Source organism: Pomacea canaliculata, linkage group LG3 (assembly GCF_003073045.1).
Source record: "Pomacea canaliculata isolate SZHN2017 linkage group LG3, ASM307304v1, whole genome shotgun sequence".
NCBI lineage: Eukaryota > Metazoa > Mollusca > Gastropoda > Architaenioglossa > Ampullariidae > Pomacea > Pomacea canaliculata.
The window spans coordinates 4,986,345-5,004,606 of NC_037592.1; the positions used below are offsets into that span (position 1 = coordinate 4,986,345).

The 18,262-nt window shown below is 43.3% G+C and overlaps 1 protein-coding gene across 1 annotated transcript in view; it reads right to left on the reverse strand.

The window, feature by feature from the left end:
- Window positions 1–18,031, reverse strand: part of LOC112558703 (cell wall protein AWA1-like) — a 48,052-nt gene extending 30,021 nt beyond the window's left edge. The window contains exon 1 of the mRNA XM_025229302.1: window positions 17,851–18,031. Within this exon, the coding sequence (XP_025085087.1) occupies window positions 17,851–18,031 (181 nt within the window). The remainder of the gene's footprint in view (window positions 1–17,850) is intronic.
- Window positions 18,032–18,262: the final 231 nt, after the last annotated feature.

Genomic DNA, 18,262 nt, shown 5'->3' on the forward strand with positions numbered 1-18,262 from the left:
GTGACTTGAATTTATTCAAACACCAAAAAAAAGTTGTTTTTTTTTTAAAGCAAGTGAAAAGAATATTATACACACATACACGTGCGCGTGCACGCATAATTTCCTGAAGCAAATGAACATGAATATCACCATTAAGACTTCAAGGGGAATATTTGTCGTGACAGTTGTAGCAGGTCCAGGTACAGGGGATGATGCATGGTCAATACATCACCTCACGCTTCATTAGCGGCTACACGCGGTCGTGTAACCCAGTCGACCGCGGAACGAGGTCGCGAGGTCAGGAAATGGTACTGTAAAGTTGCAAACCTGGCTACAAACCTGTCACCAGCATGCTAAAGGTGTGTGTGTGTGGGTACAAACATGTGACCATCAAAACAGTCTAGACAGACACTATGCAGGTCACGCCAGTTGCACACCAACACAGAGAGAGACTTGGGGAAACGGTGCTCAGGGTATGAGGCCATCCCTCCCACTCACCCCGTCTCTTCACACGCGTGAAGAGCAATTGTAAAGCAGAAACATTGTCCCCTACATTGTCCTCTGCACTGTTTCACTCGCCAAAGCCGTCACGTGACTGCAGTGGCTTTTTCAATGCCTCGCCAACCACCAACTCCAGCTTCAAGCAAAGTTTGGGTGAGGATGGTCGTGCAGAGGGGGAGGTGGTGGGAACATAATTCTGGACCGTTATGGCTTGTCGCAGGCCGGGTTCATATCAACAAGCAAGCGCCTTTCATCAGCATAAACAGGGCAGTGTTCCGGGGGGGAGGCTTTCATAATTTTTTTTTGTTGTTGCTGTTGTTGCTCTGGCTGCAAAGCACAACGTTCGCATGCGTAGTAATTAAGACAGTGCTGATCCCAGAGGACCGGGCAACAGCTGCTCCGCAAGGCTGATAATGCCGTAAATAATGCGCTTGCGATGACATCAAAGCCGCAACCAAACGGACAAAAAGAATCAATAAGCCAAAATAATAAAACTCCCTATCAACAGCATCACACAACGATCAGCCCTTTCATCAAGACTAATCTCTGCTGGGACGTTGGCTAAGCCAGTACCTTGGCCTCCCTTTCACAAACATTCTATAAGATCGACCGTAAACATTTAAAAAAAAACACCCTCCTGTACTCTGCCAGCTTAAGGAAGAGTTGCTTTCTATAAGTCTAAAGGGAACTGCACTGCTGGTTACCTGAACATGATGGTAAGTGATGTACATACATGCGGAATAATCAGTGATATAGAAGACAAGCGTGTCGTTTGTATAGAAGAATGTGTCACTGGTCAGCAACATCATTGGTGATGATAATTAGCGTAGAACTATGAGAGGAAAATGTTATCACCAACGTGACACGAGTCCATTAGCTGAGACGCACGTGACCCAAGTCCAGTCCTTTAGCTGAGACGCACGTGACACAAGTCCAGTCCATCAGCTGAGACGCACGTGACGCGAGTCCTTTAGCTGAGACGCACGTGACACAAGTCGATTAGCAGAAACAAGTGACATGAATTTATTAGCAGAGACGCACGTGACACGAGCTGTTTAGCTGACATGAGTGACATGAGCTGGTTACCAGACACACGCGACATGAACTGGTTAACAGAAGGACGAGTGACCGGAGCTGCGCGTGTTCACCTCGACATTTGCGCACCGGTTGTCTGATTACTCTCCTGAAACAGATGAAGGATCAAAGGGCTTTCGCATTTAAAATGGTCAAGCCAATCCTCTTCCGGTCTTCGATGAAAGGCAACTCAGCCCCTCAAATCCCACACGTTCCCCCCGACCGCTACTATTGGTGGTTGGGTCGATATGTTCACAGTAACTTCCATCCTACGTGTACGGCCACAACATCATTTGCGTGCGTTCGGGCGTGCACATGTGTGAGACGAAAAGATTCATAACTAAATAATTAAATAATTAAACAAACCTTTAAACAAACCTAACAGCAGCCTTGCAAGATTACAAAAAAGCGCGCTTGCTCTTTCCTCTACATGCACCCCGCTTTCACTGTCCCACCCTCCTGTCACACAGCCGCTGACTTTACAGGTTGGTGTGCAGCTTCACGTGGGCTCGAGGCCGGGACAGCCAACGAACATCACTGGTGTGACGTCATCCTTGTATTCATCTTCACAAGCTTACTCTCTAGCCTTCATGGGTCGCAGTTGCTAAGACTGGCCTGTGGAACCAGGATCGGAGAGGATGTCACTACAGGGTTGTCCTTGTCCGTGCTGGCTAACAGAGACAGGACAGCGGGACACCAGACCACTTTCTCATCCGTTAAAATTCATCACACCTTGATGACGTACGCGTACCACGTTGAAAAATTGGACAGAACTACAGAAATTACATAAAATATGCTTTTTTAGTATCTTACAACGAGGGAAAACTAAGATAATTAGAAATAAGCATTTTTTGGAGAAAGGTACGACAACCAACCGACATTCCCGCAGATGAAGATTTTTACTGCCAACCCAACCTCTGTGACAAACGGCGAGGATCCGCACGTTTCGTACACTCCCTATACACACACGACCAGGTGTAAGTGTCTCTCGTTAACTGATAACTTTGCACACTGTGGTTGAAAACTTTTATCGCCGCTTTAAAGAGCAGCCAACTGGGGTGGAGTGAGAACGACACCTCACATCCTTCATAAAGCCAGTTTCTCTGTCGACCAATAGTGCAACGTCCCGTCACGGACTTCCGGTCGAAATATGTCACCCCGCCACGGACTGCTGGTTGAAAGTCTCTCCTGCCAACTTTATCCGCATTTCGGGGGGAGTTTTTTTTTTTTTTTAACGTAAGCGGCTGTATTTAGGATAAAAGGGAGGCAACAGCTTGAATTCGGGGACCTAAGATCACTGATAGAACAAGATCCAACCACAGATGAAGAGCAGATGTTGCACGCAAGCTAATGACCGGGTCAGTTTTATTTTACAGAGAAAGCAACGAATGTAGCGGAAAGAAATCTTCTGACGACCTAGTGTGGGAAACACCAAAAAATAAAAGAGGTCCGCTCGTTTAACAAAAATGTCATGTCCAACACACACACACGACATAGACTACAGCAAAGGGTTCGTCGTATAAAGAATCTTGGAAACTTCAAAATGTTGACCTTTACAGCGGAAGTGACCGACCAACTGCACGCGAAGTGAATGACGTGTGCTGTCATTAGCCCACGGCACGCCAAGCCATGCCAGTAAGCTAGTCCCTTTATTTATCACAGAGGCGGAACTTCAGCGGCCCCATGTTCATCCATTTATCATCACCATGTCGGATACATTTGAAAATGACCAAGTGCAAACACATGCCCTCTACTCGTCTCGCCGTCACTTCATGGCAGCACAGAGGGACAAATACAATCTCCATCTTACTCTTGTCTCTACCCTCCCTGTGAAAACACGCTCCACTATTTCCTAGTTCTTCAAAAATAATTCACTCCGCGAGATAAACTATTTCGGTAATTAAGATAGATAATTAATCTTTTAAAATTATGTTTGAGGGGGTAGGTTGGCGGATTGCCAACTGTTACCAAGCCACTTGCTGCCGACTGTACAATCAAGCTAGCAACATGTGTACCAGAAAAAAAATATTCCTGGAGCCTAGGTTACATGATGCTAAATTCTCTTATATACCTGACCATCTCCCTCGCTCTCCATTATCGGTCTGCTTGCTTAAGGTCATCCGGTTTTCAAGCTGTGCAAGAAATTGAGTTGAGAAGGAGTTGCATCATGAATGTTCAAGCTGAAGATGCCATTAAAAACATCGTCACCTGGGTAGTGTCTACATTAAACTACAGCAAAGCACCTTTAACTGGTTGTCACTAACCCACTCTTGACATCTCCTGGAGTTCAGTAGCCTGCTGCACGTCCTTTGTTCACAGCACATCACCGTCAATCTTGTGGTCCTTGCTGATAAGGCTGCTCTGCCTGTCTATGAGATACAAGCCTGCTTTCATGTGCTGTAGCCCCATCTCTAGCACCGCTGCTACCTTCCTACTCTCCTCTCTTTCAACACCCGGTCCCCTACTTCTTTGACATTGTCCAATCCAGTGCTTCTGACTCCTGGTCGCTTCAAACGTGAATCACTCGTATTCCCTGCATTTTCCTAATATGGACCTAAGCTCTGGAATTCTTTGTCGATGCCGAATCTTCAAATCAGACTTATAAACGCACCTGTTCTTTTAAATGTGTCAGTCTGATATCGTTTCGTTTGACTAAGTAATGATGAGCATGGCTGGAAGATAGGATGATTGTCTCACTGAATGAATTGTGCACAAGACCGAGTGCGTCTAGTAATTATTGAATAGGCACCTTATGAATCCGGTATCCACTCTGAGCTGATGGTCACGTGCTCAGGCGCTGACTGGCTGGCTGGTTCAGGTATGATGAATTTAGCCGACTGCCTTCTCATTAGCCTTCCTGCTAGCAGCTAGATACGCTCTGTGCACCTGGCCCCAAGACAGCAGTATCCTCTGTACATCATCCTGGAACATCACCTTCGCCATGATTTGCTTGACATCCCGCCAGCTGTCAATAGGAATCCCCAATGTTCGTGCTGTGACTGCTCCAGGATTAGGAAGTTGCCACTCGTAGAAAGTTCGGCGAACTTCTTGGTTGGCGGTCGAGTGGTGCGTCCGCCTGCACTGTTCATGTCCGAGGATCGCTGCCAGTGCCAGCTTTGCTGGATGGTCGATTCCTAGGGAGCCAGACTCCCGTATCTGATGACAGAGGGAGCTTGCAGATAAGGCCGACGTTTGATATCCGTAAGCAGCCTGTTTACATCGCTCCGCGGCGCCTGGCCACAAAAAGCTGTAAAAATTCTGCGTTGTGCTTGCAGACTGCGAAGTGAAGCTTCATCAGCATTCAAGCTGCACCCCTCTCAATTACTGTTGTTGTGTGAGCCCTGCGGGTGGAGGGTTAAGAAGATGGAGGAAACGAGGAACAAATCTATCGTATCTAGTATGACGGCGCAATCGAACCTCCCTCGGTCGACCAGGCTGACAGGAATTGGGTGCTTGACTCCATGGATGTATGGGAAAAGGTAAATAGCGACAGGGAGATAACATAGGCACCCTTTTCCCCTTTCACAAAAAGCTGGCCCTGAGAAAAGTGTTGTCCCCAACACCTCGTTCCCTAATGAGTTAAAAAAAATAGTTGAGAAATGATTTTTACTTTTTATCTTAAAAAAAACCACCAACAAACACCATGGAACTGACCAGAGAATCGCGTGATCCAGGTGTTCACTAGTTGTCCTTGACAACACCCATCAGCTCGTGTTGCCAAGGATCAAGAGCTGCTAGCTCAAACACCACGCCAGCGCAATCAGTTGCCTTTCACGTCAGGCCAATCAGTACCCTCCCCCCTCCCTCTCCAACCGCCCTCTAACAGACACACCACCCCATTTACGCCATTGTCCCCTCTCGTGGATCAAGATCTTTTATCTCTTTGCTCCCGCACTATCCTCCTCCGGCAGTTAATAGACCAACGAAATAGAATGACCATCAGTAAAACCATGCAGCCTCGCTTTGGTGCGCGAGAAAAAGGGAGTAGTTTCTCCGAGAGCTATTGGTCTGGTGATACTGGATCTCGACACCCTCCAGTCTCCTTCCCACTAACCCCGACCCTCCCTCCTCCAAACACACACACACCTCTGGGTCCTGTAAGACAGTTCCCGCGGACCTCTTTAAGATATCGACAACGATAGCCACGTCCGCAAGTTTTCATCACAAAGTCTTGACTTTGCTATTCACCTGCTCAATTCCCGCCACATCCACCACCACCATCCCCTTTCCCGACCCACAAAGCAATCCCGTTCACCTCTACAGTTTGTTGTAGAGACAGGGACTTCATTCGGCTGTCCACTCTCTCCTGATCAGCTTCAGAGAGGTGGAGGGGGATGTCTCCTTGACAACACGTCCAGGTAAGCACCAAAACCTCGCAGATCGCAGATGAGAAGCGCCAGCGTCACAGCTATGTTTGATGTCACCACCACCACCAGCAGCACACCCACCGCTCAGACCGCAGCAGCCTGGTGAGGTCTTCATGACACGGTGGTCGTAGTGGTGAAGGTCGTCTGTCCCATTCCGACAGATTTCTAGCTGTCCCTCCAGCAAAACCCGCTGCCTCCACCATCCAGCCAGTGTCAAGAGGGTGAATGAGATCTGTCAACCCTAACGCCTACTAGAGATATGTCGGAAATGGAGACCACGAGTGCAATGCCATTTGCGTCCCCTTAAGATTGCCTCACGAGCCCGCTTGCATGACGCCGGCAATTACACTTCAGGCCGCCACCACGAGAAGGGAGTGGCTGTCACGATGTCAGCTTTCTTCATACACTGCGCATGCGCAGTCAGCATCAAATACGCATGCACACAAATAAGCAATCATGTCAAGACATCGAAAATGAGTGTTAAAACTTAGGTTCGACAACACCACCAGCGGCAATAAGTGGACAAACCTTATTCCAAGGCAATATTGGAAACTAGGATGGTGCGGGGGCTTGACAACGAGAGTGATTGCTAGTGAAGATGATTAGTGAAACCAAATACAACTTGTTCATCCTCAATGGCAATCACAGGCAATATTAACGTGTAAAAATGCAGAAAGTCCAAAAAGTCTCAACATACGACAATGCGTACAAAACCTCGCGCTTCATGGTCAAACAGCCTGGCACATGCTCAGAAAGGTCGCCTTAAAAGAAGGCTGAGATCGTGACACCAGAACTGAGAACGAATATAACACAAAGTCAATTTATCTTTATTTTGTACCCAAGCTGGCACGAACGCCTTCGGTAAATCAGGCAACCCCGTTTCCTTCTTTCTTCTTCGATAAACACGCCTGCAGGGAGGGGAAGGGGGACTCCGGGATTTACATGTAAAATAGCGTGCACAGTTGTCATCTTGCATAACTATCACCTCCAGCAGGTAATTAATACTACACTAATACTACACAGCGCCAGCAGTTGTCGGCAGTTAAAACACAGTCCTACATACGCTCACCCCACTCAGGCAAGTTAGTGGGTGTTTAACGCCACATCAGAAACTTTCCCCTTTAAGCAAACTTGCAAACAACAGATTTTTAAAAATAAGTATCAACATCCTAAACATGACCTCCAATATTTTTATCGAACGCTATAACAATGATTAGTGTCTTTACTTTAATCTTTACTTAAATATTCTCAAAGGAGGACAAGGGCAAAATGGAAAATGAAGACTTCAACTCACATATTTAATATTCATTTGTTAAATAAATGCAATTAAAGCCAACATGTGAAAGTTTACCAGAGGTGTGTCATAAAGGCTCTGGAGTTTCTATAACGGGTTAGTCGCTAGTGGTTAGCCGGACCTAGTAATTCAGTTTCCGCGAGGCTGTCTTTGTCCTTTTCCGGTGAACGCCGACCTTTGTCCAACGTCATTGGGTTTATTGAGTCTAGTCAACGACAGCACAGACAGCACACAAAAGCAAGGTCTGATTTCCCAAAATCCACCCGTGATTTTTCAAAAAAAAAAAAAAAAAAAAAAAGAAACAAAAGAAACAAAAAGGGTAACATAAAAGAGAAAGATGAGCCGAAAGTGCCGGCAAGGGCGACTTTCACATCCATCAGTGAAAACGAAAGCATATGTAGAGGTAGGTTGTCCGCCCTGTAGTCTGGTGTTTATTAGCGACAGCCACGAACATTCAGATACTGATGTGTCTTTAAAGTGCGATACAGACATCGACAAAAACTACATTAAAATGAAGCTAAGCAATATTGGTGGAATTATATTTTTGATAATGCAGTTATTTTTTAGCGATGTCGGTTTATAGCAGTTGGGTACTGGATCTAGTGTTACCTCTTTTGGTTTAATTGTGGGGGATGGGGAAAGCGAAACACCTTCCAGGCAGGTCGATGAGTAATGCAACTTCAGGACAAGCTGCCCCCTCGGTTATCAATCAAGGTTGCTGGGAAATGTATCGCCCCCTGTCCCCTTTTCACTTCCCTACCTTGTCTGCCAGCACTGAATCAAACTGCACATGCAGATATTAACACCTCCATCCCTACTCTCAGCAAGACCTTTTCCCCTGCAGTTCACAGAACAAAGCTTGGCGAGAGGAGATGCAGGTGAATGGCCCCAGTCACAAGCCGGAAGTTGACAGCGGAATTCCGCGGTTCCGGAGAGAAGCTACTGGCGACGCGACTTGGTGCCGACGGAATTTCCGGGCATTGCAGGTCGTCTGCATGGCGGGTACATATCCACCGTCCTTGGACCACCACCACAGTACAGAACACTCACATCGACATCCCACGGCCACCACTAACAGCTACCTCCCCCCAAACCCCACTCGCCACCACCACTCAATCTTCGGCGCAGCTGACGCCGTTGGAGGCTCGTGACGTCAGTAAGTCAGTTGTCCTTTGGTACCTGTCGTTGGAGGGAGCACGTGGACAGATGTGGCTTCTGACAGGATCCTCCATTCCCGCCTATTTTGGGCGATAGTGAGCAGGTCCTGTACAGAATGACCAGTCCGGTCTTTGATGTTTCCAGCGAGGGTGTCTACAGTACAATCAACCAGGTTCAGCGCGGCAAATTGTCGTTCGAACCATCTGGCGAGTGCCAAGTGGCCGTCCTTGATTTCTTGCGGGAGTGTATGATGTTAGTTGCCGGTTGTAAGGTCCATGGCTTTGCGCTGAGGTCTGATGCCAAAAGCCAAATTTGCCCACTGTCCTTGCCCACTGTTTGTAGGCGTCTGGGCAGACCTTGGCGTTCCAGACACCGAGTACAACAAGGATGTCCTTTGTCGGAACTGCCTTCACAACCTTGTCTAGTTGTTGGTAACACTCCTCCACATCCACAACGGTGACATTGTGGGGCTTAGCTAAGATACATATGGAGATCAGCCTGCTGAATACGAGTGTACAGGTGATGACGGCTCCGGCCACCCTTCTCTGCACCAAGCACCCCAAGTCCTACTCCCCACTGTACCACAGTTTGTAGCTGTCGTCCGTGACGACTTGGGTGGGGATTTGGGGAGGGAGGAGTTGATGTAAAGTGTGGACCACACATACCGCCGGCGTCCCACAGGTGTCACTGAGGATACCATCGACTTTTTTTTTCTTTTTTTTCGTTTCGTGGCTAGAATGGGGTAGGGGGAGCAGTGAGGCAGAGGGGAGAGGGAGGAGATTTGACACGGGTCTTGCACGGAAGTTTTACCAAGAAGTCACACGTGGCCGGCTTGATACCGATCTGAAAGCCGGGTGGCAACAATTCGATGCGTCTAACGCCTCTCTCTTAAAAGAAAAAGAAATGCACCGTGAGCTGCCCTGTACGCCCAGTCTTTCCACCAGCATATCTGTAGTTTTGCTCCTTGCTGGACTAGCCAAGAGCCAAGGACACTATAATGTCTGGAGCTGATTTTGAAGAGTGGCTCACGGCGGAGGGTACGGACGCTCCATCCACCATTGTTACATAACGACAGGTGGGCCAGTCGTCTGCAATCTCCGTTGGTGATTATCTACAGCCCAAACACTTCAGGAAGCTAGTGTCCTATCTTCTCTGCTCCCATCAAGCCTCCAGTAATCACTACAGATAGCAGCAAAAGCCAAGAACGCTGCTAGCAGCAATGTAACGAATGGCAACTAGTGCAAACTTTAGGGGCGGGATACTTCAGTCTGACAGTATTTTATCAAAAGTTTGATTACCCATACTTAAAACTGTTGTACACACTGCCTCAAGAAAAATGACTGTTGAGGTTCAGCGGAAAAAGTTGCCAGCAATCTTAGCATTTCCAATGTTTAAAATATATCATAATAAATCAAGCTACTGCCAAAGAATGGGTAGAGGAAATGTTAAATTCACAATAGGAGTTCATGTATAATGTGAACACTTTAAAAAAAAAATAAAATAAACATCCTAACCACATGCATATTGTCTGCTTTTACAAACAATACCAATGAGTCTCTCTCTAAAGCTTTGTCTAATTCATAATAACAAAAAGCCTTCAATACACTTCACCAAGTTATGTGACCTTTCACATCATGTTCAGGTAGTCAATTGTTTTTGTAAACACCAGCAACATGGCTGTCAGTTAGCGTTCATAGTTCTTTGGTTTCAAAGACTGATATAGTATCACTGATGGAACCTATTGCAAAATCCTAAAAATACCTCATGGTCAGAATAACAAATACCTTTCCCCATCTCTCTCTCTTTTCCCCCAGCAGAAACTCAGCAAGAATGAAACAGGTTTCAAGAGGAAGGGAAAGCCATTGTGTGCACTATCTTACTGTGTGTTTTAAGAATGGTGGAAACAGATACAGTGGTACCTCGACATACGAGTTTAATTCGTTCCGTAACCTTGCTCGTATGTCAAATTGCTCGTATCTCAAAGCAATTTTCCCCATTGAAATTCATTGAAATGCCATTAATCCGTTCCAGCTCCCAAAACACCACCTCAGTTGTTTTTGTTAAGTGTTTTTGAATAAGAAAAGGTGTATTTACAAGAAGAAACATTTATTTATGAATAACAAATACATATTCTATAAAAACATATTAAATTCTTCGTTTGTGGAAGTGTGTGGGATCTGCTTCAGGAAATCACCGTAAATCGCTCGTGCCTTCTCACACATGATGCTTTATGTTAAGGTTCCTCCTGCTTCTCTGTCACCCACACAGTCAATAGTTTCTCCATCTTTTCATGGAGAGAGGTCCGGAGCTTAGAAATTATTGTAACGCCCCTAGCTGGCGTTGTACCCTTTATCAACTCCTGTTTAAGCTCAGAACATATCATTGATGTGCTACGCCCGTACATCCTCGCCAAGTCAATTACTCGCACACCTTGCTCATGTTTTTCTACGATTTCGCGCTTTAATTCAATAGACATCATCTTCTTCTTCGGACCCATGGTTATAAAAATAAATGTGATAATGTTTTGTAAATGTACAAAAAGCAAAAAAACGCGAACCCAACTTATCAAAAATGCTTCGAAAACGAGGGAAACAAGCACACAACACAGACTGAGGTCTAGTCTGAGGTGGAAGAAACTGTTGGACGCTGCACACGACCCCAACATCCACCCTACATGTTGGGGTCGTGTGCAGCGGTGTAGTGTGCGATTCCTCGTATCTCAAATCTTGCTCTTATCTCGAAGCAAAATATCGCTCGCTCGGCGGCTCGTATCTCAAAACACTCGTATGTCAGGGCACTCGTATGTCGAGGTACCACTGTACTGAAAACCTGATTAAGCTTAAAGTCTAGTTCACCCATCAAGGGAGAATTTAAAGGCTGACACACATCATGAAACGAGGTCACACAGTTGGCCCAGTTACTACTACCATAAGCAGAAGCAACCTTAAGGGAAATAGCCTACACAGACAAGAGGAAACAGATGCCTCTTAAATGTTATTTCAACTCCAACAATGAGCAAGCCAGAAACCACAGAAAGGCAGTGGTCTGGTCCATGCATACTATAATCCAGACTCTTACAAATATCTATAGAGGTTAGAGGCATACATTAAGAACAGGCAAACATAAAACACAGGCCCACATTAAGAAACTAGGCAATAAACAATCAACATCACACAACATCACTGTGAAACACATGAATCTTTCAAGGGAGTTTTTTGGATGAAGGTATGACATGAGCATCTACAAGAACCCAATCAGCCAAAGTAAAAGGCTAATCAAAAATGAGCAAAAATATGTCACAAAACTAATCAGCATGCTAAAAACTATTTTAAAAATCATTTCCGTACTCAAGAAGAACACCACAAAAAAAAAAAAACAAACAAAAAAACCCCAGAAGCCTTACACTACCATCATTCAAAACTCATGTCAGAGTTTGGACCACCACCTCCAGAAATGTCCAAATTGCTGAAGATGAAGTGTATTTTAAGTTTTTCTAGAATATTTCTTTTTCCACTCTGCTCCTTCATTCTTCCACTGCTGACATTCATGAATATTCTTAATGGGTTTTTCTTCGTATGCAGTTTACAAAAAACAAAAAGCAACAAGAAAAAAAAAAAACTGTTCTGAACTGTCACCTGGTATTTTCCCAACTGAGCGACTTTATCATCAACAAGAATCATTAAAAGAAAAACTCTCTATGACAACTTGTCAAACTACTTGAGTCCAAATGTATGTGTATGTTCCCTGGTGGTATGAAGAAGGCTGCAGCAGATGTTCTCTGTGACTCTGCTCTGTGAGTCTGTTTTTGCATCATGGTAATGCATCAAATCACTTCTCCCTTCTCCTCTGGGGGGATGGGGTGGGGGAGAGACCCTGTTAGCTTCAGTCTGTTTAAAATACAGAACTTCCATGCCCTAGGCTTTCATTTAGCATGCTGGTTGACTGTGGAGGGAGCATGGCACAAGGTGGCAGCAGACTGGATGTGACAGGTGACAGGAGGCTGCTGAGGGCGGTTGAAAAGGCTGTTATTTGTTGAAGTCTCTATAGAGGGCCGCGCTATTGACCTGATAAGGGCAGCTGTGAACCTTACACTGCCCTAACAGCAGAGGCTGCTCCAAGAGGAAGTTATGGACTTTCACTGCCAGCAGCAGCAGCCATAAAATTCTTTATACCATGCACATTACAGGGTTTGTTACTACCTCCAAATATTACAGGGTTTGTTACTATCTTCAACAGTCAACAGATTCTGCCTAAGGACAATGGGCTGATCCTGTACAGAACACTACTACTGCACACAGAGTGGATAGGGTCCTTCTCTTCTCATCATCAATTCTTTTGCTTGTCTCAATGCTTTTTCTTGTCTTTGGGAATATCTATTTAAAACAAAAATACAACCCTCTTGCAGAAATGACAAATTTTCACAATTATTGATGAAGTAGCGAAAGTTCTCTTACACTGTATGGCAGGTGAAACTTATTTTCTGTTTAGCCAGTTAAAGCTCAGTTTTTTGGTGTTTTTTGCGTTCTTTGGTGCTGAAAGTTTATGAACTCACAACATTCATTCTAGCCCAGCTTTGAAAGTCCTTTATCATGTTTCATTTAGCCATATCATGTAACACAAAAATCACCAAACTCATCTCAGCAAATGTTGTGCAAGCTTATAGTGCTGATGGTTATCTGACAAACCACCTTCAGATCTGAGAATATGTAGGTCTCCCTTTGTCCCTTACTTGCTCAGTGCAAGATATGACATTTGGCAGACATTTTGCAGGCCCAATAAATCCATCAACTTGTTTCCACATCTCTTGCTGAGGCTACAGACGCCATGATAGAGATAAGGGGTCCCTCAAGTGGCAGCTTTTCTGGCAGAAAGCAGCAAAAAGATCACAAAGATCTTTCCCAAATTTAGCCATCAGGCCTCTAGTTCTGATTCTCCTCCTTCCCCTCTATCCCACCACAGCACAATGGCATCTTACCACATGATTGGCTCTTTGCCTGCCATCAGCTTCTTGTAATATCCGCCAAATAGCCATTGATGAATCTACTGGATTCTTCCTGCGCTGGGCGACCAAGTATATATAAAGCTCTTGAATGCTAGAGCATCTGTTGACTTTTTAGTGAAGTGAACATTCCTCATTTACACAGCATTAAGGAGGGCCCTATAAGCAAAGAATGATCTTCTCTTCATCTTTTCTGCATTGACATGACCATGGAAGTAAGTTAGAAACAGAAATATTTGCCAGCCTTTTCATCAAAATACTAAATCAGGAAAGAAAGCCAGCACTTAATATCTCCGTTGTCTATCACACATTATATTATCCCCTTTCTAAACATATACCCTCTTTAAGCTGCTTTCCACATAAACTACAAAGATTTCCCATCACTTATGGCAGATGTGAATAGTTTAGCTAAAGGCACAGGTTTTTCTCTGACCATTGAACAAATTACCCCTTTTTACCACTTTTCACTTCACAACATTAGAACATTACGGAATGTTAGAACTCAGTAATGGATTCAGGTTAGGAAAAAAAAACAACTTTATTCTCTCATGTTCTCAGACCATTGGTGGAGACCTTGTTATAGTTTACAAAAGCATGAAAGAGAATCCAGACTGTTGCCCCTTCACTGTGATCAGCTTTGAACCCATTTTGAATTCCGACTACCATCTCTTTGGCAGCTCACAATTTCTCTGAACCTTTCACTAAGCTTACCAAATACATTTTATCATTTTAATTATCATATTTGGTAAGTGGCATGTTCCTCTGACTGCATTTCTTCAAAATATCAATATTGGGACCAGTGTTACTTTTCTCTTCGTCATATTCAAATAGTTGGACATTATGTTAATCTACTCAACATTGCTTTTCAGTTTTATAGCTGCAAGTCCTTTTCCTTTTCTGTCCAGCATCTTCAAAATGCCTGTGATCTAGATTTTAAAAATACTAAAAGCCTTCCTGTAACTTAAAGCTATAAAACGTGTTTCCAAATTACTAAAAGCTGTCTCAGCCCATTTTGTTTGTAACTCCTTTGTTAGAAAGATTTACCATCTGAGATGGCTGGTGATAAAGATTAAAAACAGAATTGTATTATGTTCTGGTTCTGTGTTGTCACTTCCTTTAAGCAAAAGATTGTTCTTGATTAAGGGTGTGTTTTTCTTTTTTGCAGTTTCTGCTCTCCAGAACAAAGACTTCTAAAGACAAAGGAAGTGTACCACAGTGCATGATTTATTCACTTCTAGGCAAGCCTTCAAGTAAAAAATGCAGGATGCACGAGAAATGTTTACTACAGATTAACACAACTGAGCCACTTAAAAAAACTGTTTAATACAAAAATCTACACAAAAATCAATGGCGTCAAGCAACTCACCCTGTATCAAGAAATACTTAAAAGTAGACAGTGTCAACCAAGTTTGCAAATAAATCCTCCGACGCTGTACTTTTTCTAAGCAACACCATGATCCGCCCCATCCGCAGTCAGAAAACAATGTAGAGGAAGTCAAGGAGGGGGTTGGGGTGCAAAAATTTCATTAATGTCCCTGACATTTCCAGCTTTTCCCTAGCCTGTACAGTCTTTCCATTTACCAATATGTCATGCATAATCACTAGACAGATTAGGATTTATAAGCAAATAACAGTGTTACATGCCTAAACCCCAGCAGCTGAAGCTGGACAGATGTCAATGCAGTTGTTCATGATCCTATGGCCTTATCTCTAGCTGTACCAGACTTTTACTCCTCCCAAAACAGTTACATTCAGCTACCAAAACTATGGTATGTTAGTTCCATAATCACTTCTTTGGAAAACCATGGTCTAACACTGCTGGCATGCACAACTTGTTACTTAAATGGATAAACACATGTGAATCCAAGAGATACTCTAGCCAATGAACAATAAACAATAACAAAACTCCAAATTAAAAAAAGGAAGATATAGCAAGAAAGACAGAAAAATCTTACTATCAGGCATATTTAAATTTCCTGAGTGTTATAAAGACACTCTAATAAGACCATAAAGCTGTGAAAAATATCAAAAATTAAATTAGCAGTTTTGTAGTTGAATACATGTAGATAATGTCCAATGAAATAATATCCCACCCCCACACTAGGAGAAATCTACTGATGATGACACTCTAAAGTACAGATAAAGCACTATGAATACACCCAGACTGAAGCATCAGATTACAAGCTACAAGCTTCACACTCAATTAAGCTCACCATTACTTCTACAAATCTTAAAGACCTTTTTCTAAGATAATGCTTAACATCCTTTCTTTCTAAATAAGCAGTTGCTGATAAAACAAGAGACAACTGCATTCTCTAACAACCACTGTTGCATTGCTATTTTTCCAGTAATAATTGTCTTCCTACTCCCAAAGATAGTTCAGAAGATGTGATATGCCATGCATGCATATCAGCATGGTTTGGTATCCAAACTCTATGTGTATTTACATGTGTAAATCTTTTCAGTTTAACAGTCTACTTTTGTAGACTCAACTCCAGATAGGTGATGTGTACAAGAAGGCATTTTTGTATGTTTCACACTTCTTATGCGCATTTTGTGTTTTTATATGTTAATATAAAAAACCTGAGTAAAAAAATTACCATGAAATATTATCACTATCATGACAGGTGCTGCTTCTGCCTCCTCCACACTACCACAAGCACTCTAGTTGTTGACCTGGTGATTTTCCTCCACCACCTCTACAGCTTTCATGGGTAATTTTCTTTTGAAAATCATGTGAAAATCGAAATTATTCAACATACTTCTGTATCTGATATGCGGGTGCGTGTGTGTGCATACCTGTGTCGAATTCGATGTGATTAGGGTATGTGGAGGACTGTGGGGGAACAGAATAACTGTCATCAAAAAATGAAAATTATTTGTAAAGACTTGTTGCATGTGCCAACTATGACTGTGCATTTGAATGCAATTCTTATGATTAAACGATTTGTTTCTAATGTCACTGTACAGACTTTGAAATCTATGAGATGTTTTGTCATAAGATGTTGCAGAGGAGCATCAAATTTTATCTGCTTCTAGGCATCAACAGAAATTTGTAACACACACACAGAGAAAGCCCTATAAAAAAAAAGGTGTAAAGAGGTTTATAGCTCGCTTTAAATGATAATAAATATTTCCTTCTCCAAGAAGACACAGCCCACGGCAGACCAAGAAACATGGCATCCACATCTTGTTTTACAACTGAAGTAAAATGATTTAACATTCTACCAATTAAATCTGCTGTCTAGAATGAAAAGTTAATGTGTCACGAGGCCTAGCTGAAGTAAATGCTGAGAAACATCATTAATTAACCACCACATAATCTTGTCTCGTGATCAGCAAATGATTTCCTTAACCACCTTTTTAACTTCATAAACTACCTCATTATTTGTAGGTGTGGTCATCTAAGCACCAGTTCATTTTTAAAATGCTTGCAAGCTTGTGTGACTACCACTGGAGTAGTAACTGGATGGTAGAATTTATCTGCTGTGTTTGAAGAATCCCACTACTGTCACTAAGCAACAGAATCATGTGAAATGCAAAAACATGGTTCATCTAGTACTAACACTGGAATGTGTGACTGATTTCAATGGATAAAAAAAATGTACCTTAAAATTAGAAAAACCATAAACAGTGAAGGTTTTTCTTAGTTGGCTGTATTTTTTAAATGCTATTAATTATATGCCATGGTGTATTTTTAAAAAACTTTTTTTCACATCATTCATATTTCTCTTATCTCTGCCCCCACTCCACACCTACATTCTTAAAAAAAAAAAAAAACCTCTGAAAGCGGGTGTGACACATTCCAATGATTCTCTGTGCTCTTTCAAAATATCCTTTCTTCATTTCATTGTTCTGTAACACTGTACACACCATTCCTTAAAATAATCAGCCGGACCATCATATACATGGCTTGAGATATCGAAGCTAGGCCTCGGCTTACATTGGCAAACAAAATACAAGGACCATGTGAAACGGCCAGAAGGCTGATTGGCTTTGTATTCCCATCAAGGGCTTAGAAACCTGGGCCCACGGCTCTTGTCCGTTTGCACGGCACAAAACAGACGCAAATTTATGCAGACAGGCCAAGCTGTACAAGGCAGAACAGAGCAGAACGAAAAGCACACCACACACTGAGTTGGGAGAAACGATTGCCAAAGGGGCCAACCAACAAGGCGATGGTCGAAGCAGGCTGTGGCCGACTTCGTCACTCTGTCCTCACAAACGATCGTTTCGCTGCTTTGTCACCAAATAGTCGAAGACAATTTCACTGACATTCTTTCTAGAACGATATCAGCGGTTAATTTCATCCACAAATAATCGTGTATAGAAAGCCTTACGGTCAGAACTACTATATTCGCTTGACTATATCAATATCATTAACTAGAATGAACTTCCCAAATCGCTCTTCCTTCATTTAAGATCCAGAAAAAAGCACATTTTAACTTCCAATGACCAAACAAAACTGAGTAACATACCTTCAGATGGAATAAGAATTGGGGTCTGCTCCGCCGTTGTCATCTTAAACCAAGTGAAAGACAGTACGTTGGCCCCTATGTCATTGTTTTCTTCTCTGTTATTCGCGAAGGCCAGCTTGGTCTTTCCAGATATGGGAGAGCCTCGACAAAACAGGAAGTCGCCCGTCACGTGGCAGATCATTTACTGCGGGAAGTCCAAAATGTCTCTTTGGTATGCAGACTCTTCTTAAAGCTCATATAAATATTTTTGTAGCTCCTTTCGTTCATGCGAAAACTTCACCTAGTTAGGAACCTTTTTCTTTCCATATTCGAAAAGATTTTCTACCTTTCTTTTTATCATAGACTGATTCATTCATGTATAAACACTGTTGTCATTATGACGCTAGCTGAGACTGCAGACCGTGTCCGTAGA